This window comes from Pempheris klunzingeri, chromosome 8 (genome assembly GCF_042242105.1).
Source record: "Pempheris klunzingeri isolate RE-2024b chromosome 8, fPemKlu1.hap1, whole genome shotgun sequence".
Classification (NCBI taxonomy): domain Eukaryota; kingdom Metazoa; phylum Chordata; class Actinopteri; order Acropomatiformes; family Pempheridae; genus Pempheris; species Pempheris klunzingeri.
Genome location: NC_092019.1, coordinates 3,258,548 through 3,279,546, shown reverse-complemented (window position 1 = coordinate 3,279,546; position 20,999 = coordinate 3,258,548). Strand labels below are relative to the sequence as shown.

Here is a 20,999-nt window from a genome sequence, read left to right as displayed (position 1 = left end):
AGACATGGCACAGCATTACGCTGAATCAACAATCTGCTGGAGTGTGTGCGGTTGATAGTCAGATTGGTTTTGTGAGTGGATTTACTCACTATGAATTGGTAGTTGTGTTCTTCTTCTCTACGTGTTAACATGGATTTGAATAATAGATAGTTTTTAATATGGCACCTCTGTACTTGTGAAGCGCCTTTCTTATCTTTTCAACCACTCAAAGTGCTTTTGCACCACATTAGCATTCACCCGAGCCAGTTGGGGTTCAGCGTCCTCAGTTCCACTTTGACATGCAGACGCGATCAAACCGCCAAGCTGACCCGCTCTACCTCTGAGCCACCACCGCCCCCGTCACTCACTGCAGGGAAATGTGCTGGCAGTCTGACACGTGGGTCTCATATTTAAGTGTCACAGTTAAGTCACATTTCTGTAAAAAATCACAGCAATCTGACTGCAACACTTTCATCATCACTCACCTTTGAATCGAAAGCTATTATACTATCACAAAGACCACAGAGCACTGTGATGCCATTTAAACCAGTTCTTACACGTGTGTTAAGACGGGATGGTTTTTTTTCTCATGTAGTGGTGAGTCTGTGAAAATGGTTTGTTGGTTTGCGGCCATGTTAAGAATAGAAATAATTGAATTAGAAAACCGTCAGGCTCCTTACAGTCCTCAGCTTTGAATCATGATCATAGATTACAGTAAGAATATTCAACAAACTGAGAGAGGCTGTAACTGGACCCTAGTCTACTGTCCATGGCCACCTGAACACAAGGGGAACCATCCCAGCCATCCAACCTTTCACAGCACCGGCCTTCCTCTGGTTGTTCTTGTACTCCACACTACAATTACATGAATATCTGACTAACTAGTATTGGACATTTTATTTGCATAGCCTTTTAAATACAGTGCAGCTCTCCACAGCGAGCATTGCTTGGGCTACTGAGGGCACATTTTGTCCTCCTGGACATGGATGTTCCCAGAACCTGAGCTTGGCTCTTAGACTTCTAGACTTTGTCAAACTTTACATGAAGCATGTAAAAGGATATCACAACCTAAGGCTTTGATTTTTTTTTTTTTTTTTATCATACAGGCAGCAGAATTGTACGTGACATGAAACTGGGGAGGTGAGTGAGATGGAGTGAGACGAGGGTCCAAAAACACCTTAATTAAAGGGATAGTTTCCTTTCCTCTGTGTTGTCTGCACTGGCTCCAGGTCAGCTGTTCAGTTGAACAACAAAACAAAACGATGACTTATTTTGTTGTCATTTATTTTATTTTATTGTTTGTTAATTGTGCCGCAACATGGAGGAAGGTTAAACATTGTCCATTGGCAAATAGCACCAACATTATAATTAGACAGCTCCAGTTGAAAATAAACCCTATAGAGTTTTAGAATCCATCACAAAAGCAGACTGTATGTGTGTGAACACTTGACTTCCTGTACGTCATGTTAACCAGCAGAGGCGACGCTGCCTCTGTGTAACAGATGCCAAATGTTGCCCAACCACGGTGTCTTTTGCTGTAATATTTCAGGCATGTCTGAGCAGAGCCTTTACGCACCCTTTAAATATTGGACGCCTACGTTTGAAAGCCCAAAAGCCATTAGGGTGATGAAGCCCACATGGTTGTGTTTTCCATGTCTGAGAAGGGTTTATATGTGTTAATATTCAGTTGTCTCTCCCTGATTTCATGTTGTCACTTGTGTTTTGATATTATCTGAGTATGTCTGACCAGAAATTGTTATTCCAAGGTGGTGGGAGGACATTGTGTAAAACCCAGAATCAAAGCTATCTCTCCTGCCTGAAGGAACTGTTAACCTGCCTAAAAAAATTCTGTTTTTCAATTGAGAGATTTAGTGTCCCACGATGCTCTAAATGCTGTTTTCACTGGCTTTTTTACTCCCTGACAAGAATAAAATAGTGATAGAAAACAGGGTGAGACCCAATGTTATGTGTGTTGTCTGGAGTATTCCCACATCCTGTTACACAGGACAAGGAGAAGACATGTAGTAAGGGCTGTGGATTGGATTTGAACCAAGGACACGACATTTTATTGACGGAAAATACTGGTTTTGGTCGGCTCAAAGTTCTGGCTAAGTTAGTTTCAAAAAGTAAAAGATGTCAAACGGTATGAACATCACAAACAAACCTGCGGGAAAAAACGTGTTCACCTTTGACCTGGAATGCCTAGCCTGCATTTCACATGCACTCACTCTTGGTTTTACCTGCAAATAAGGAGGTTAATCTGGATTAAATGTCAGTATGTTTTACTGGCTGTCTGCCTGCCTTCATTGTCACCGTTACTGTGACAATAGAAATGACAAAATGACTAAAATGAAACTAAGACCCAAATGTTTGTAAACCAGAAAAATACTTAATTTAAAGATGAGTTTGGATTATAAACTGCTCTGCTTCTAGAAACGAGTGAATGAGCGAAATGTGGATTACACCTAAACAGAAAATAGTCCCCAACAAATGTGGTGAGTAAAGTTTGGTTAAAAACTACAGCGACCAGCTGTTTTAGGATATTACTGAGGCCTATTCAGATCATCTGTTAAAGATGTATGTGTTCAGTGTAGGAACCGCTGAGCTCGGAGTTGAGAGCTACAGACGTGTCCATCAGCTGGTACTGACTGACTGTTGTATTGTTGGTTTGTTTTTTGTTGGATTTGTTAACAACAACAACACAAATATTTGAATAACAGAATATTGATAGTTTTAGCACCTTACATTGCTGTTCCAGCTCAACACCACCAGCCATTATTATTATTATTATTGTTTTTTTTTCTAATTCATTTGGCATGAATATTCAGCATCTTTAATATAAAAGTATTGGTAGTGATGTAAGAAACAAACAGTGTGGAATAGTCTCCTCTAGTGAACTGAAGGTGAACCAGAAAATCAGGTGTAGCAGGAAATTGCATCCAGAGGCAGAATGGTGACATGATATGTTAGTGACTGCTTGCTTAATGTCAACAATGACCTGGCAGGGGAGCTGCTTGGGTGCTGGGTGCTCTGTGGCGGGTTCACCCACAGGTTAAGCTTCCCGCTCTACAGGAAGATACTGATCGATGGGATGCAGTTGTTTTGAGGTGCCCTTTTTTTTATTTACCTATTTATTTATTTATTTATTTATTGAGAGTAGAAATTGCTGGAAGGACATTGGACCTGTCAGAAACCCAGTTAACATGCAATAAAAAGACAACTGAGTATGCTGTTAATATAATGTATGTTAATAGATACAATCATTTAACAGACGGGGATTATAATGTATGAATTGGTAGTGAGAGATGAATTTGAGTCTGATAGAAATATCACAAGGTGAACATTATCTGTCACTTGTGAAAATAAAAATGAATACAAATCAAACAATAAAAGGTGATTCTGTCTTTTATGAAGACACTTACAAATACGCATTTTCATCAATGTAGAATTCTAACAATCTGCTCAGTCTGGCACAAGCCTACCATTTTTTTTTTCTCTCTTCCCATTTCCTCTTTCCCTCTTATCTGTCCTTACATTTTTTCCCTCTTTCTGTTCCTGTCTCCCTTCATCTTCCTCTGCCTCCCCCCGCCCCAACCCCCCACCCTGCTCTCTTCTTTCACCGCCTGTTATCTCCACCGTGCAGTTGACTGCTTCTGTCCTCTGGGTGTCAGCACTCGCCTTATCCTTCATTCAGCCATACAGCTCTGTGCGAACCAATCACCCCATTTCTGCCTGCATTTCATGTTTTCATGATTATTTTCTTCACTCCTCTTGTCCCTGTCTTTATTACATTTTCCTCACCCTCCTCTCCTCCCTCCCCAGCTGCTTGCTTGTTGTCACAATAGCTGTCAACTTCAACATTATATTTCAACTCGCTCAGGTCGTCACACACACACACACACACATACACATACACACACACACCTCAATCAATAAATCTGCAGTAACAGTACCTATAAGAGCTCTCTGTGCATGTGTGTGTGATTTGGTGTGTGTAATTCGGCGGGGGGGTGGCAGCTATTGATGATTTCAAAGCTGCAGAAACTGGAGCTGTAACAGGAGATGCCCATCCACTCATCCCACCTCTCCATATAGAAGACGAAGGTGACTTTCAGGAAGTTCATTATAGCTACACACACACACACAAAAAAATGCACAATACACATGCATGCACCCAGTGAACTGCAAAGCCTGGCAATATAATTCTCCGTGTGTTTTGGAGAAACCTGAAGGTCACAGTAAAGCAGGGATTTTGGGAGGTGGAGGAGGAAGGATGAGTTTAAGGATTATTAAGGTGACTTGGACTCTGCAGTCGCTCCTGCTACCACGGGTATTCTGACAAAAGACCCCCTCTGAATTATTGAGAACATAATGAAATGCCCTTGCAGAGAGAGAAAGACAACACTGTTATACTCTCCACCCGTTTTTCTCCCCCTCCCTTGCGTTTGATTATCAGGCAGGAAAGGAAAAAAAAAAGTTCATAGTCTTGTCATTTTGTCTTTTTTTTTTCTCTGCAGAAGAAAGAATCTTATCTGTAAATGGACCCGCCCTCCTTCTTTCTCTCGCCTTGCCAAAGCATTCATTTGACAGAAGGAGCTTCTGTCCTTTGCTTTAAACTGCAGTTAATCTTCCTCTGTATTCATAAACCATATTTGTTCACAATAAACCTAGAATGATTCAGGAGATCAGCTGAAGGTTATTCTGCTGCATCCTGCTCACTTTTGTCCCCGAAACACCAGAATTGCGGAAACAGGTGCATTTGGATCGCATCGGAACGGCCTCTCTAAAATGTTTAAATGACAAAGCAAATGTGAGACTCAGGGGGTAGTATTATTGGTAATCACTATGAACAACATCGGTTTGCACAAGGTAATTTAATTGACTTTGGCAAATGATCAGCTCGTCATCAGGCTCTGCAGAAGCCTGATAACGACCCATTTATTTGAATCAGCTGTGTTAGAGCAGGGAAACAGCTAAACATGCAGGGCAGTGGGCCTCAAGGACCAAGACTGGGAAACACTGCCATAGAATATCACTAGACTCATCTTTTAACTAAAGCACACATTCACCCAGACAGCATGCAGTGTTAAGATACAGGTTCAGTCAGGTTCAATCTGTATCTCTCTTTCCACTCCTCCTCCTCCTCCTCCTCCTCCTCCTCCTCCTCCTCCATAACTTTCTTTCTCTTGAAAAATGTAAAAATTCTGTCTCGCTTCAGGCATAAGAGATAAAGTTTGCAAGTCACCGAATGACGGCAATTTGTTGTCATGGTAATGACATTATGCTCCTGGTGACTGGACCGTGTGCGTGAATGCACACAAGGGCGACAAAACACGTGTCATCGACACAAGTGACCTCGAAAATGTCCCTACATTTCATAATAAGTGACACATGTACCAGTCCTCATTGATTTGCACTTCGGGCAGATCTAAAGAAAAGGTGACATTGGACGAATGCCATGAGGTCATTAAAACCAGAATGATTTATCCAACTGGGAGCATGAATGTCCTTAATGTAGTTTATGGCAATCTGTTTGAACTATGAGATATCAGTTTCAAGGTTACTTTTAATGTCTTCTGTAAGGTAGAATTGTCATTGGTTTAGAATAATTGCTGCAGAAAAAGAGGCGCATCAATAAAAAGGGAAACACGTGTAGCTCGGATATTCATAACAACATGCAGAGAGAGAGAGATTACCACAGCGTGTGATAGCTCATCAACGCGTAGAGCCATTGATACGCTGCGTTATTGATACATCTCAATCACTGATAGCAACTTCACATTTGCACTGATGTTTCTAAATACCACGTCACTGGTCCAATGAGTTGCTGTTTGTGTTGTTTTGTTGATTGTTGGTGTTCCAGCAGATAATATAGTCAATCTCTGCCTGCGCTGGACTGGTTATGCGCTGATTGAGTGTGGTCACAGCAACATCAGCAAATCCAATTTCACGGCCATAAGTAAACTCTTGGTCTGCGCTCGGTCAGTCTGCTGACAACAAACAGATATTGACTGTGATCACTGGTGCCTGCTAATTTCATTTCTGAAGGGAGGGGAAATCGTTCACAGATTTGGGCCTCTTTCACTGGAATCTGTCTCTTTCAGTTCATAAAGTTTGACTCATCACACTGACATGGTGGGATTACACACGGCTGTAGAGGGATTGAGAGTGTGTGTGTGTGTGTGTGTGTGTGTGTGTGTATGCATGTCTGATAATCTGAAGTCAAGTGCCCTCCAAAGTGGCCTCCCTCATCCCAGCCCTCACCCCAAAGGAAATTGACTTGTGAGTAATTAAAAACGTGTGTCTGGATGTTGGCCAACTTCATGTTCTATTCATGCAGATTAATACATATTTGTCGTTGCCTGTGGGGGCTGAAAGGCATCTGTCTGTTCCATTAAATATTCATGAGCGTGCAGGACACAGAGAGAGAGAGCTATTCGGCAGCTCTTTACCCGCTCCTCCTCATATCGGTACACATCTTAATGGAGCGCATTAAATCAGAATGACCAAACAGGGAATTTCACAATGACAGTAGCATTCATCACACCTGTGTTTAAAGGGAAAAATCTCCCCTCAGATCCCTTTTCAGTGATAGATCTTATCAGTTTGTGTTGTTCAGTGCAGAAGTTGTGCAGCGGGTTACTTACTGGAGTACTGTTCCTCTAATAGTCTCATCTGTACTGCACTGAATCTGTGTTTCTGCAGTGATAAACAGATCTTTTATATGTGTATAGGATATTCACATTGAGGATCGTTTGCCTCATAGTTTTTGGCCATGCAGGGCATGATAGATGGTAGCGGTGCCTCTTATCTGTGCTGCACTGTGGTCACTATGGTGGGGGAATTTGTATCTGTGTCTCCTCTGCTATAGATTTCTCCCCGTGTGACTGATGAATACTGTGGAGAGTATCAAAGTTAAGAGAGGACACCCAGGAAAAGGTGCTATAGATTCCCATATTACCTCACAAACAGGCAACCAAAATGCACACAGCACACAGTGGGGGTGCTGTACTCTGAGAAAAGAGCAACGACAAAGTCTGCTGCATTAACCAGTTTCTTCTGCCACTAATATGCTGCACAGGTTACAGATATCTACAAGTTTAGCTGCCAAGAAAATACACAAAATAACCACCTGTCCAAATTATTCAAACAATGAAATGTTATTTGTTTTTTTAACCCAATCTTCCAAAAAGAAAAAAAAGACTAAATTGAGTCTAGATAAACATTGTGTAACTGTTTCAACTGATCATATTGTAAAAAAATAAATAAATAAATGGTTGTCTATATAGTTGGAGGAGATCAAGATAAAAGTGAAATTTGTATGTGATGAAAAATGGGAGAGCTGTTGGCAGGAAAATGGACCCCAATCATTCATGGGGATTCTACTGCGTTGCAAAAATAAAAAGAAATAAGAAAGCTATTGACAAAAATCTGTAAATCTCCCACGGCCCTTTAGCATTTATTTGAGAAATGTTATTGAGTATGAAACCTCGCTGACTGTCTGAATATCAAACATCTACATACTGAGGAGTGTTTTCAACTTTATGTGTTTACATTCAGGCACATCTGCGACATGTTTTCTGTCTGTTCAGAGTGCTTTATCTATTCATACCCAAATAAGGTATTCATATTCATACTGAAAAAGCATTATGTGATGATATGTTATACTACAGTTGAATTAAATAACACCTTTAGGCTACAACATAAATTGCATTAAATGTCAATGTATACACAAATGGAACAACATGAGCACTTGTGTCCAAACCAACAGCAAATAGCCTTTGATTATCAATTAATAGATATGCAGCTGCCTTCCTGAGTGCAGCTTCACTAGAATAAATGTGTAAGAAAGTAATAAAATAAATGAAAAGCCTATGGACGCCTTTCAACAAGCACTGCTAAGCCATCACCCTGGAGCCTGGTCCCAACACACTTCACAGTTACAATGAATGCAACGGACAAACATACAGCAAATACAATAGTTACAATCAAGAGTTAAAGCTCTGAAGCCTTAACTGAGGGAATGACCAGGAGAACAGCGTCAGGAGAGAGAACAGGGCATGCCAGTGTATATGATGTGATTAGCTCAGATAAGTGCGGTGGTGCAAGTCTGTCCGAGGCCTTCTAAGTGAAAAGAGGAGCCTTAAAATCAGCTCCAGCTTGAAATGGTAGCCAGTGAAGAGGCACCGAAATGGGTGTTATATAATTTATTTTTTTAGTTTTTGTCAAGATCCTTGCTGCAGCATTGTGAACAAGCTGGAGACTTCTAGTAGCACCAAAGAAAAGGGGCATTACAATAATCATGCATGGATGACTAAGATGGGAAAAAGTGCTGTCTTGGTAAAAGCCTCAATGTGAGGTTGGACTGTCAGACAAGAATCAATGAAACACTCCAAGGTTTTCGTGGTCGAGCCTTCATAAAACTACTGCAGTACAACAGCATTTAACAGCAGAAGGTTCCTACCCATCTACCCACCCCGTTTCTGAATTAAGGAGCTGGGAAAGGTCGTTTGGCTTAGCGGATGCGTACTGGGGAGGCATATAGGTAGAGACCTATTCCAGGGGCACACCAAACCATACTTTAGGACATTCAGATATTATGTTATTGTAACTTACACTTTGAACTCTATTTGATAGATTTGAATGAAACAATGACAGCGCCTGGACACCAACATGTTGGCACTTTCGGTTGATTGACGGATCCGATTGAAATTCGTCACATTATTGTTATTGGATAAGGAGGCGTTTAGTCGATCAGCTTCAAGTAATTTCAATATAAAAGAAGAATTGGATGGTCTCCCCAGTAGCTCACCAGGTAGAGGCCTTACTGCAGCAGCCCAGGTTAGGCCAGGACCCTTTTTTTTTTTTACATGTCACCCCCTCTTTCTCTCCCTGCCTTTCCTGTCTCTCTCTATTATTAGATAAAGAGAAAATCCCAGTAGAATATTAAAAAGGATAGTGGGAAATTGGTCTGTAATTGTTACGTTTTAAGAGCTGAGGGCTCAGAGCACGTAGGAAGCAACTGATCGATCATTTAAAATAGGTCACGGTGTCTGCATCCAAATGTATTAACAATATAAACACTGTAGAAAAGAGCTGAGCAGCTTCTACACACACACACACACACACACACACACACATATTGCTAGGCAACGCAGTGGTTGTTGAAGTTCTCAGAGAGAGTTCAGTGGTGTTGTACTCACCTGTCTGAGCAGCAGTCTGTGAGTCTTGAGCACTGTGGTGTCCTCCACACTCTAGTTCAGCTTCTCTGTTTGTTCCCACAGTAACCAGTCCGCTCTACACCTGTCTGTCCCACTAGAACCAGTCCGCTCTACACCTGTCTGTCCCACTAGAACCAGTCCGCTCTACACCTGTCTGTCCCACTAGAACCAGTCCGCTCTACACCTGTCTGTCCCACTAGAACCAGTCCTCTCTACACCTGTCTGTCCCACTAGAACCAGTCCGCTCTACACCTGTCTGTCCCACTAGAACCAGTCCTCTCTACACCTGTCTGTCCCACTAGAACCAGTCCTCTCTACACCTGTCTGTCCCACTAGAACCAGTCCTCTCTACACCTGTCTGTCCCACTAGAACCAGTCCGCTCTACACCTGCCTGTCCCATTAGAACCAGTCCTCTCTACACCTGTCTGTCCCACTAGAACCAGTCCGCTCTACACCTGTCTGTCCCACTAGAACCAGTCCTCTCTACACCTGTCTGCCCCACTAGAACCAGTCCTCTCTACACCTGTCTGTCCCACTAGAACCAGTCTGCTCTACACCTGCCTGTCCCACTAGAACCAGTCCTCTCTACACCTGTCTGTCCCACTAGAACCAGTCTGCTCTACACCTGCCTGTCCCACTAGAACCAGTCCGCTCTACACCTGTCTGTCCCACTAGAACCAGTCCGCTCTACACCTGCCTGTCCCATTAGAACCAGTCCTCTCTACACCTGTCTGTCCCACTAGAACCAGTCCGCTCTACACCTGTCTGTCCCACTAGAACCAGTCCTCTCTACACCTGTCTGTCCCACTAGAACCAGTCCTCTCTACACCTGTCTGTCCCATTAGAACCAGTCTGCTCTACACCTGCCTGTCCCACTAGAACCAGTCCTCTCTACACCTGTCTGTCCCACTAGAACCAGTCCTCTCTACACCTGTCTGTCCCACTAGAACCAGTCCGCTCTACACCTGTCTGTCCCACTAGAACCAGTCCTCTCTACACCTGTCTGTCCCACTAGAACCAGTCCTCTCTACACCTGCTTGTCCCACTAGAACCAGTCCTCTCTACACCTGCTTGTCCCACTAGAACCAGTCCGCTCTACACCTGTCTGTCCCACTAGAACCAGTCCTCTCTACACCTGTCTGTCCCACTAGAACCAGTCCTCTCTACACCTGCTTGTCCCACTAGAACCAGTCCGCTCTACACCTGCCTGTCCCACTAGAACCAGTCCGCTCTACACCTGCCTGTCCCACTAGAACCAGTCCGCTCTACACCTGTCTGTCCCACAGTAACTTGTCTTGTCCCACTGCAGTCGTCAAATTCAAGATGTCCACGAGCGTGTTAATGTGTTAATGTACCAGCATGCACCTGTTGGTCATGAAACATCAAAGGTGTGTTTGCAGTAAATCGGTCATTAAATAAGGAGGATGCAAGCTTTTCTAATAATGCAACGCTACAATGATGCTAACAGTGACCCATAATGGTCTTAAATGTGTCCTTAATTGTTATTGCATTGTTGTGCCTTCATTTTTATTGTTCACTAACTGCTTGCCCCAGATCGAGTCGGACTGCTGTCACAAAAAACACACAACACACTCATTCAGCGGAGGTTTTACATTTAGATGCTAGTTTTCCAGATTGTCAGCTGAGATCAGAGAGTCAAATCTCTGGAGCCCAGAGTTACATTTATCCTTCTTACAGTAACAAGAGTAAATGTCATTTGTTTCCTCCACCCCTGCCCTCCTGTCATATGATATAATACCAACATATACATAGCATTCAACTGTCATTCAACCATGACAGACTTACCCACTTACAGTACAGTTTCCTTGTTTTAAAGGAGCTTTAAGGTTGGAAAAATCATCTCTCTACATTCTGTCTGACTATCATAAATGATTTGTGCTGCTGTATTGTTCCAGCTCCTCATTGAGCCATAAAAGCTATCTTGACACAGGCTGCACTCTTTGGCAGCGCTCCAACACTGAAGCTTTTCATGCTTCTTTGTGGGATTAGAAAACGAGACTCTATCAGATGATCTCAAACTCTATCAGATAATCTTAAAAAAAAAAACACGCGGTAGTATGTTTCTGTGATAATGCCATTGTTGTGAGATGCTGAAAGATAAACTTTGGCGATGCAAGTCTCTCTTGAATGACATTTTAAACTTGGCACACTCTAAGTAAGCGCTGACAATAATACATTGCTGTATAAATGACCACTGCTGTTGTGTGTGTGTGTGTGTCTAGGTGGCTGGAGTGTGTGGGGTCAGTGGGCACAGTGCAGCAGCCAGTGCGGAGGTGGGATTCAGACCAGGACCCGGACCTGTCAGTCGCCTCCTGAGGAGTCGTACCTGTGTGAGGGCGTGGTGGAGGAGGGCCGGCCCTGCAACTCACAGCCCTGCACGGGTGAGCTCCTCATCCTCTGTGTTTTCTCGTGTTCATTTTTCTATACGACCATGTCTGTCAGTGAGTGCCTTTTTACGCTTTGTGGTTAAATGTGAGCGTGTGGCGTGTTGGCAAAGTGTATGTTTACAGCTAACTTTTTTTTTTATGTTTGCCTTCATACATCCTGTTCATCTGCTTGTGTGCCCATTCTCTATAAGTCAGTGTTTTGACTTAAGGAGTGCATGTTGGAAAGGGGACTTTGATCGATGATAGATAATGACATGGTCGACCGTTTTCAAGACCATGCATGCACAGTGTGTCAAAATCATTACACTCACAAATGGGTAGAAGGACACAGAAAATCAACATCTGACCACTCTGACGTAGAAGCTATTGAACAAGAAGTGTTTTAACCGAGTTGTTTCACTGCCTGAAGCTTTCTTTATTCTTACAGTGCTAGCAGTACATTTCTGTCTGGCAAATAGCTTGATAGTCATTACTGTAGATGTATTAATGTGTTTTTTCCCCCACTAAGTCATGCCATCAGAGGCACTTGAAGACGCAGATAAACATTATTACACAACAGCTGAAAACATAAACTGAGCACTGCACACGTTTACAGCACATCAATACCGACAGCACAACAAAAGTCCCAAGTTTGGCTGATGCTGTTCTGGGTGACCAATCACGTCACGGTTGTGTCCCAAATATAAGCCATTAATGAAGAACCTCTGGTTGCTAACCCCCGCCCCCTCCTCCCCCCCGGCCTTGCCTCACCCCCTTTAGGCAAAGGTCGCCATCCCTCTCGCAGCCAATCGCTTCGCTCGGTGGACAGCCGCAAGCGTGATGACGTAGACAAGCCCCGCAGCGGACAGCAGAGCCCTCAGACAGGTAAGACAACGGGACGCAGAGGGATCCCATGCATCAGTCACTGTGGCAGCTTGGGTGACCACCACACTTGTGCAATATATACATATTGACGACCACAAACAACAAGAGCTTTGCACTCACATATAATGTACACATCTATCAAAATCTCCCAAAGCAGTGCCTCGTCTGCAATGGACTAATTCCAACATGGACCCTGACTCAACATAGTGAAATTGTATTTTATGTGAGGTCATAACAGGACACTGTGCCCTGTTTGTAAAACACTATTAAATGGAGTCCTCCCTCTCTGTTAAGGTGATACGCCACCCAAAATCAGGAGTAGCAAGCATTAAATCCTCTGTAAGCTGAAAGAAATAGTTCAACAAATTGGGACATATGCTTATCCGCTACTTTATATTATATTCCAATCCCATGTCTGTGTGGTAAATGTGGAGCTATAATGTGTTTAGCCTAGCTTAGAATAATGACTAGAAGCAGTGAGAAACAGCTAGGCCTGGACACCTACCACCTACCAACACCTCTAAACACTAGCGATGAACAACAGAAGGACAATGTAAAAGCAGTTAACCAGAATCTTCTTCATCTCCAGGGTTGCCGTATACATATTGTGTTTGCAAACACAAGTTTTAATAGAGGTCTCACAAAGATAACAAACATGGCAACCCCAAAAGGCTATTTTGACATAATCTTTGAGATTTTCAGTTAAATTTATGTTTGTTAAGACACAAGACTGAGCCTGTGGCCCACTGATGAAGGCCCTTGCATTTGCAGTATTCTGCAGTATTATGAACTGTGTTGAGTGCACATTCACCAGATAAATCACAATCATTTGCCCAGCAGTGACTGATCCTCCAGAGAGGCAGAAGTGATGTATTGTTTTCTTCCAGTCTCTGCTAACGTTGCAAGTAAATGGCTACTATGGTCGAGCAATGAAAGAAAAGGTAGATGACAACAGACAATAAAACTTCTAAAACAAGTCTGAAGAAAAATAACTTGATAATTAGCTAATTTTAGAGGTGCTGATAGGTGCATTTTTTAACCTTGAAAAAAAAAAAACCAGGAAAGATATTTGGCCCTTTATGCAAAGCTAATTGCCTCCTGGCGTCAGCTCAGTATGAAATGTGCAGCCAAGAGAGAGGTGTTGATTTTACCATCTAATACTCAGAAAGGAAGCAAATATGTATATTCCCTGAAACGTTGAACTATTACTTCATAAGACGGCTGGGAAACATTTGTGGTTCGGTTCTTTACAGTTACAAGAGGCTTACGTCAGCTTGGATTCATGTCAGTATTTCACCGTATCTAACAAAGTGAGCAAATGGACGGAGAGGCAGGAGGTGGATCGTGTTGCAGGAGTGGCTTCTGTGGCCATTTTGATTGTCCACCACTGACGTTTGTCACTATTGGAATCCATTGCAACTAATATGAATCTAAGCTGCCTACAGCCGATGCTCTTCGGAGAGAAGTAATGTACAAACCTTTCAAGCATACAGGGGGTGCAGGTTTGATACAAAAAATGTTGTGTGAAGTATCACTTTAATTTGATAATTAATTCCCCACATCCTGTTTAGTTTTGTTCTCCCTGCTTCCCAAGCTGTGACTGCCCAATTCTCCCTCATTGGTTGACTGACCCATCGAATCAGCAGTCATGGCCATTGAAAAGATGACTGACATATCCTAAGCCAGTGGCATTCGCTTCCCCTGGAAGTCAATGCAAAGGATATGACATCAGAGCCCCACAGATGAAGAAGGACGAGCAGAGCAGAAGCTGGGGTCCATTTCAGGGGCGGCCTCCTTTTGAAGGACACAGTGTCCAAACGTTGGACAGACCATTAGATGCATCTCCTTTTAAAATTAGATGGTCCACTGAGGATGTAGGCCATCCATTTCAAGCTCCTGTAATTGGTCTTTTCCAGTGACAAGCACGAGATTGGAATACTGAGGATTATCAAGGATGACCAGTTATGTCTGCCAAAGGAGGCCTCATTTATCAGCCACATTTGGAGGAATCTTCAGAATGGGATCCACCAGTAAGGTCTTTGAAGGAGGTGGCCCCTAAAATGTGGCACAGCTAGAATCGACCCTTTATCTCACCAGAACCCTTCCTCTTTTGGCCACAGAGGCTGCATCCTGCATGGTAATTAGTTATGGCCCTCTCCTTTCCTTTTCCCCCTTTTTCTCCCTCTATCCTCCTATCCTTTATCCACCCTACCTCCTCAGTAGACTCAGCTTCAGGTGAGGAGTGGTCAGCGTGGAGTGTGTGTTCTGCCACGTGTGGGGAGGGCTGGCAGAGTCGCACTCGTTTCTGTGTATCCTCCTCCTACAGCACCCAGTGTAGTGGGCCACTGCGAGAGCAGAGACCTTGCAACAACTCTGCTGTTTGTCCAGGTAAGTCCCCCTCCCCCCCTCCCCCATCCTCCCCCCTACTGCCACCTTCCTGCGCTCGCCCAGCCCTCTCCTGGACCCTGCCTCACCCATACAAGACCCACCTGACTCCCTTCCCCAGGCACTTAGGAAATCCGTGGCCCCTGGGATGATTTGTACGCTCACCTTACAGAAAGGGCTTTGCCTGCAGTTTAGAATGGTTCCCGCTATAAAACCAGAGATTTAAGGGTGTCCTCAGACTCACCTACATGCAGACAGGCAGGGAGACTCCTCAACTTAGAAAGCAATATTACCACAGGACAACTGATTGTCATAGATGATCCCAGTGAAGCCAAACAGCAGAGTTACTATAACTGTCAATGCAGTTCAGTGTCTCAGTGAAGTTGAAGTGTGTTGTGTTGGTGTATTAAGAGGGCCTGTGTTTGTCTGTCTACAAATCATACCCTAGCTGCTCTGATTGCAGTGCACGGCGCTTGGGATGAGTGGTCACCGTGGAGTTTGTGTTCATCAACCTGTGGCAGAGGTTACAGGTCCCGAACACGAACCTGCACACCCCCTCAGTTTGGGGGGGACCCCTGTGACGGGCCAGAGAAACAGACTAAATTCTGCAACATAGCCGTCTGTCCAGGTAAGGAACACACTGCTAACGCTACTAACACTGCTCCTACACTATTAAGTTACAAACAAGGCGCACATAAGACTTACACCAATCATTCTAATGTTCTAATGCTAGCCTAAATATAAAAAAGCAATGCTGTAAGAAGTCTCTATGATTCAAATAAAGTGGTTGTTGTATTGTCTAATAGCACTTCACACCCCCACCCCTGGGCACTTTATTGGGTGGCTGTATCCAACAGTTGTTGCATTTTTCCAAACTTACAGTGTCACTGAAATCACACCCACTTTAAGCAGCCAAATTTAGGGAGGAAGAGGAGTAGGCAGGATTCAACATCTTTCTCAAGCTCTCCTTTTTCATTCAAGAATATATTTATAAAATACACGTCCATGTTGCCACTGGGATGCACGTGACATTTATCTCCTTGTGTCCTCAAAGGCTTGCCTGCTGCTGTGCAGCCAATTTATGGCTGGGGGAACAAACATGTTTGAACAGAACCGTGACTGTGTCCAGCCCTTGACACATATACTGCCTTTTTCTCATATGTAGACAACCATGTGAACAGCAGGAATGCTTTTGAGAAAATTCACAACATCTCAACCCTCTATAAAGATGGGCTCTTGTTTGGAACATCTGTAAACACTTCTGTCTTTGACATTGGACAAGTTAGTTGTTAAGCTTACCGATCCTTGGTCCACTTATATTACTCCAGCGGTACTCGGCACTGAGCACTTTGTGGCTGCAGAATGTCCACTCATAAAATGTATTTTTAAATGTGTATTAGAATTTGCGCATAACCAATAATATACCAAAAAACTAACTATTTCTCATGTGCTGTCTCGTCGGCCTACCTGTTTCACTGTTATTAATGTTGACCCTGGCCGACCTCTCAGTGGATGGAGTGTGGAATGAGTGGTCCAGCTGGAGCTCCTGCTCCGCCTCCTGCTCTAATGGGACCATGCAGAGAACCAGGGAGTGTAACGGCCCCTCGTACGGGGGCTCAGAGTGCAGAGGAGAGTGGCTGGAGACTGTCGACTGCTTCCTTGGGGAGTGCCCAGGTATACAAGAGACAAGAGACTAAATATTTACTCCGGTTCAGAAATGTATTTCTTGCTCCTTCACAACAGATGAGAACCTTAGAGAGACTGGATGTTTAATCATGCATAAATGAATGTAAACCTTTTAGAATGGATTTCATAATTCAACTTACTATAAACACACAAGTGGCACATAATGTTGTCTCAATGGATAAAGTTTCTCAGCTATGACACATGGCTTCACCTGTGACTTTGAAGGAGCATGTCAATGGTTTACTTGTAATTTTGTTATCTTATCTTATCTTATCTTATCTTAGGTAAGACCTATCCCTGCGGATATTTCTTACAAAGCATACGAGCAAGATGATACTGGAATAAAACAAGTCAAATTCCTTTTTTTCAGCCACAGAATAACATTTAGACAGATTTACATCTATGTATTACAGTGTAAAACCTAAAAAGAACTACTGAGATCTAAATATAGAAACACATGACTCCCACATGTGATTATCTCCTCAACATAAGTAAATATAGCAAACATCTGATATTTAGAGGTTTTATTTCTCACATGCTGTAAGAAACAGAAGTAGCCACACCTAGGTTCCCTAAATCTAATTACTTGTTGTACAAAACGTCTTAAAAAGCAAAGCAAACGTTTCCAACAATCAGCTAAGAACTCATCAGACTAAAACTAATCACAGATCATGCATGGCTAAATAAATGACTATTGACAAATGACAAACAGTAATGTGAAACTGTCCATGGTGCTGATTGTGTGTGTGTAAGCAGCACTTAATGGCAAATTTTACTAGTCCAACTGTAATATAGTACAAACTGATAAATGCAGGCAAACGATATTTATATGTTACTTACTTATATGTACTTATACTTATGTTATATATTATTCAGTACCTTTTGGGTACTGTCCATATGGTCCCATATATCAGAGCATAAACAGTCAAATCTAATCACTGACATGGCTGATTACATATTGTTTGAACAGACTGTATGTTTGATGCAGGCAAAGTTCCTATATTATTATACTATAATCACCTAACCTATACTATTATCAGACAGTGGTCATTTTGTGCATCAGTTTTTTAACAAACGTATTTACTACAAGTCACATAGACTTTGCATTAATAGTATTGTACTAGTGTTTGATAGTGGTTTAAATTAATGAATGTTTTTTTTTCTGCTTTCCAGTTTCCATTAACGTCAGAATGCTATGAATTATCAATGAATTGCATTAACCATGTTTCAAGTCTGTGCTGGTTAACTTTAATGCTCTAGGGAAATATATACAAACCAAGTTTAAAAATCCAAAGCAGTACAGTGTGTTTTGATAAATGATGTGCAGTAAAGTAAATGACCCATAATTTGCACTAAACGGACTAGAACATGTGAAAACACTGACCTGGTATATGTGTTTGATCGCTATGTGTGTCTTACTCATTGGGTCTAATCAAGTCAAACACTTTCATGTTGTTTGACTTTCGTCAGTGGATGGCAAGTGGCAGTCGTGGTCTTTGTGGTCGGGCTGTTCTAAAACCTGCGGAGGGGGGAGCCAGCAGAGAAACAGGATTTGTTATGGGCCCTTTTTTGGAGGGCAGCCTTGTCCCGGAGAACGAGAAGAGGTCCGGAAATGTAATGAAAAGAGATGTCCAGGTCAGTGAATAAGAACACAGGTTGCTTTGTCAGCAGTATTCCAGCAGAGACTGAAACCTGAGGTACTTAGAGATGCTTTGACCCCCATTCTAGCCAGTTTTACATGATACAGTTCTGTAAAGCTCATTAACTTTCCCTTTGTGAGCAGAACCTCATGAAATTTGTGGTGAGGACAACTTCTCCAACGTTGTATGGAAAATGACTCCAGCTGGGGATACAGCAGCAGTACGCTGCCCCCCTAATGCCATGGGTGAGCTCACACCTTACCATCCATAAGACTTAAACGTCCACTGGTATTTTTAGGTGTTGCATTAGAAACACACTTTGCTGCTATGGAACCCTTGTTTTATATGTCACACAGGGCTCATCCTGCGCCGTTGCACCCTGGACGAGGAGGGCATCGCCTACTGGGAGAGTCCCACCTATATGAAATGCATTTCCAATGACTATCGCAGTATACAAACTTTGGTGAGGATTGAGATGTTTTTCTTTTACATTCCTTGAAGCTTTAAAGCAAAATAACCACATAAATTATTTATTGTGAATTGTCAAATGTGCCTGTCGGTGCACAAAGGTGTGAAATTTCAATACTTTGATATTATTCTTCAGGCTATCGTCTCACAGCCTGCTGGCATTTTTATATTGCCAATGTCCTCACAAAGCCCTGCAACATAAACAAAGCTCAGGGCCAAAATGTTACAAATATAGGTTGTGAGAAAACCGATTCTGTCCTGCTACAACAAACAGAGATGATGTGTTGGTCACTCAGTGTGAAATCTAACAGAAGCCACTTTCTCTGTCAGACGCGGGAACACTTATCCAAAGCACAGCGTGGCCTTGTGGGAGACGGAGTTTCAGAGGTGATGACCAAGCTGAGGGTGACGTCCAGCGACGGGACCAGCTACAGCGGCGATCTGCTGGCCATCGTGGACGTGCTGAAGAACATGACCGAGATCTTCAGGAGGGCATACTACAGTCCGAGCAGCGCAGACATGAGGGTGAACTGATATGTGCTCACGTTTAGTGTGCTGCTGTAATGCTGTATCTGTAATGTAGTTTATAGAGATTGTTTAGTTAAACAAGTTACATGAATGGTTAACTCCTATATCTTACAGTTATTTCCTAAAACAGCTGGTTTTTAACAAATGTTACTCCAACAGGAGCAAAAAGGATATTTGTTAGGGACTATTTTCCTGTGCAGGTTGATGCTGTGTTTATACTACGAGTGGCAAAGCTGCGTGAGCTCTCGTTGATGTGGATATGTCGTCATAGATTTGTGTATCTATCTATTTAATTCATCCCATTGCATGCCCGTGTGCACTGCGTATGTGGGACTGAGTCAAAAAACTTTTGAATAGATTTGAATAGTTTAATAGTAAGAATGAGATATATCAGACTTCCATGTGCACACAATACTTGCTTGTAAGATACATTCATTGTTGGTTAGGCTCTTTTAATTGGATTTACTGATGAGAAGAAACAGTGACATTACGTGCAACGTTTTCTTTTTGTTTTCCAGAACTTTGTGCAATCAGTCAGCAATCTGTTGATGGAAGAGAACAGAGAGAGATGGGAGGAAGCACAACTGGTTAGTATCACCCTCTCTTTCTAAAACATGACCCACATCGTCACCACATCTGTAATTATATATGTTGTAGAACTTAGTGTACAGTGATAATAACACTTCTACAGCTGTAGAACCGATAAGTGAGACAACGTGACAAAGACACAGGTGGACAAACAGCCCACCTGTATCTTTTCAGGCTGACAGAGGTAGAAGGAGAAGACAGAGGAGAACTGCTGAAGGACAGAAATAACTGTAGCTAATGAGTAACCGAGTCAGCTCAAACACCCACTCATCCATCTGCTGCACTCATCCACTCGTGCGTCTTTGCTTCCATCCAGCCGTCCGTCCTTTTTTCATCACGCAGGCATCAGAATGGTGCCTTAAAATACAGATAACACAGTTTGTGTATGAGTAGTAAGAAGATTATTCTTCCTCTAAAGGATTATAAAAAGGAGGCAGAGTCATTATTGTTATTATTGTCTACAACTTCAGCGTACCAACAGCTCTTTACCATGGATAATATGATTTAGTATAAACACAGACTTTACATCACTATGGACCACTTTCCCATTTGTCAGTGTGGCTGTAACATTTCATATTTTTGAGTGTGTACGTCCCACCTTCTGAGCACCCAGAGGTGACCCTGCTTTTATGTTTGCTTGCGTGTCTTGTCCAGGTTAGAGTTTACATGGCATTCATACTTTATAGATGTTTTGTACAAGGTCGTCACAAATTTCACACAGATTTTATTTTATTTTATTTTTTTTTTTTACTGGATTTTTCCTGAAATAAACCAAACCAACTACCATAAAATGAATGATACACACTGGGGCCACAATTCATTGATAGGATAATAAAATGACTGCACTAATTTTCTAACTTCAGAAGGTGTATCGAATGTTGATATACACTTTAAAGCCAACTTTGTTGTATATTCCGTTGCCTTAACTGAGTGAAAACTTGAATTTGCTAACCTAACCCCAGCCCTACCTTTAAATAATTCTGTCTTGTTGGGGGAACTATAGTGTTCACATTAAAAGCTTCCACAGCACTCGGTTGGGTCATCCTTCCAAGCTGTCATTTTCAGAGTTTGTCCCCAGAGACTGAGAACCTTTCATTTCATATTCTGGCTTCATCAAAATGAAGATGAACACTATGATGAACATTGGGTGAACATTGATCAGAAATGTTGGCATTGGACCACAGTATGGCAATGTTTGCTTCATATAAAAGGCTTTTTGTGTGTCAAGTGT

At 42.6% G+C, this 20,999-nt stretch overlaps 1 protein-coding gene across 1 annotated transcript in view; it reads left to right on the top strand.

Annotated features, from left to right (window-relative positions):
- Positions 1–20,999, top strand: part of adgrb1a (adhesion G protein-coupled receptor B1a) — a 91,998-nt gene that overhangs the window by 17,580 nt on the left and 53,419 nt on the right. Inside the window, exons 2-11 of the mRNA XM_070835008.1 lie at positions 11,445–11,603; positions 12,369–12,473; positions 14,694–14,861; positions 15,322–15,486; positions 16,368–16,532; positions 18,015–18,179; positions 18,328–18,429; positions 18,541–18,647; positions 18,983–19,177; positions 19,699–19,767. Of these exons, the coding sequence (XP_070691109.1) occupies positions 11,445–11,603; positions 12,369–12,473; positions 14,694–14,861; positions 15,322–15,486; positions 16,368–16,532; positions 18,015–18,179; positions 18,328–18,429; positions 18,541–18,647; positions 18,983–19,177; positions 19,699–19,767 (1,400 nt within the window). The remainder of the gene's footprint in view (positions 1–11,444; positions 11,604–12,368; positions 12,474–14,693; positions 14,862–15,321; positions 15,487–16,367; positions 16,533–18,014; positions 18,180–18,327; positions 18,430–18,540; positions 18,648–18,982; positions 19,178–19,698; positions 19,768–20,999) is intronic.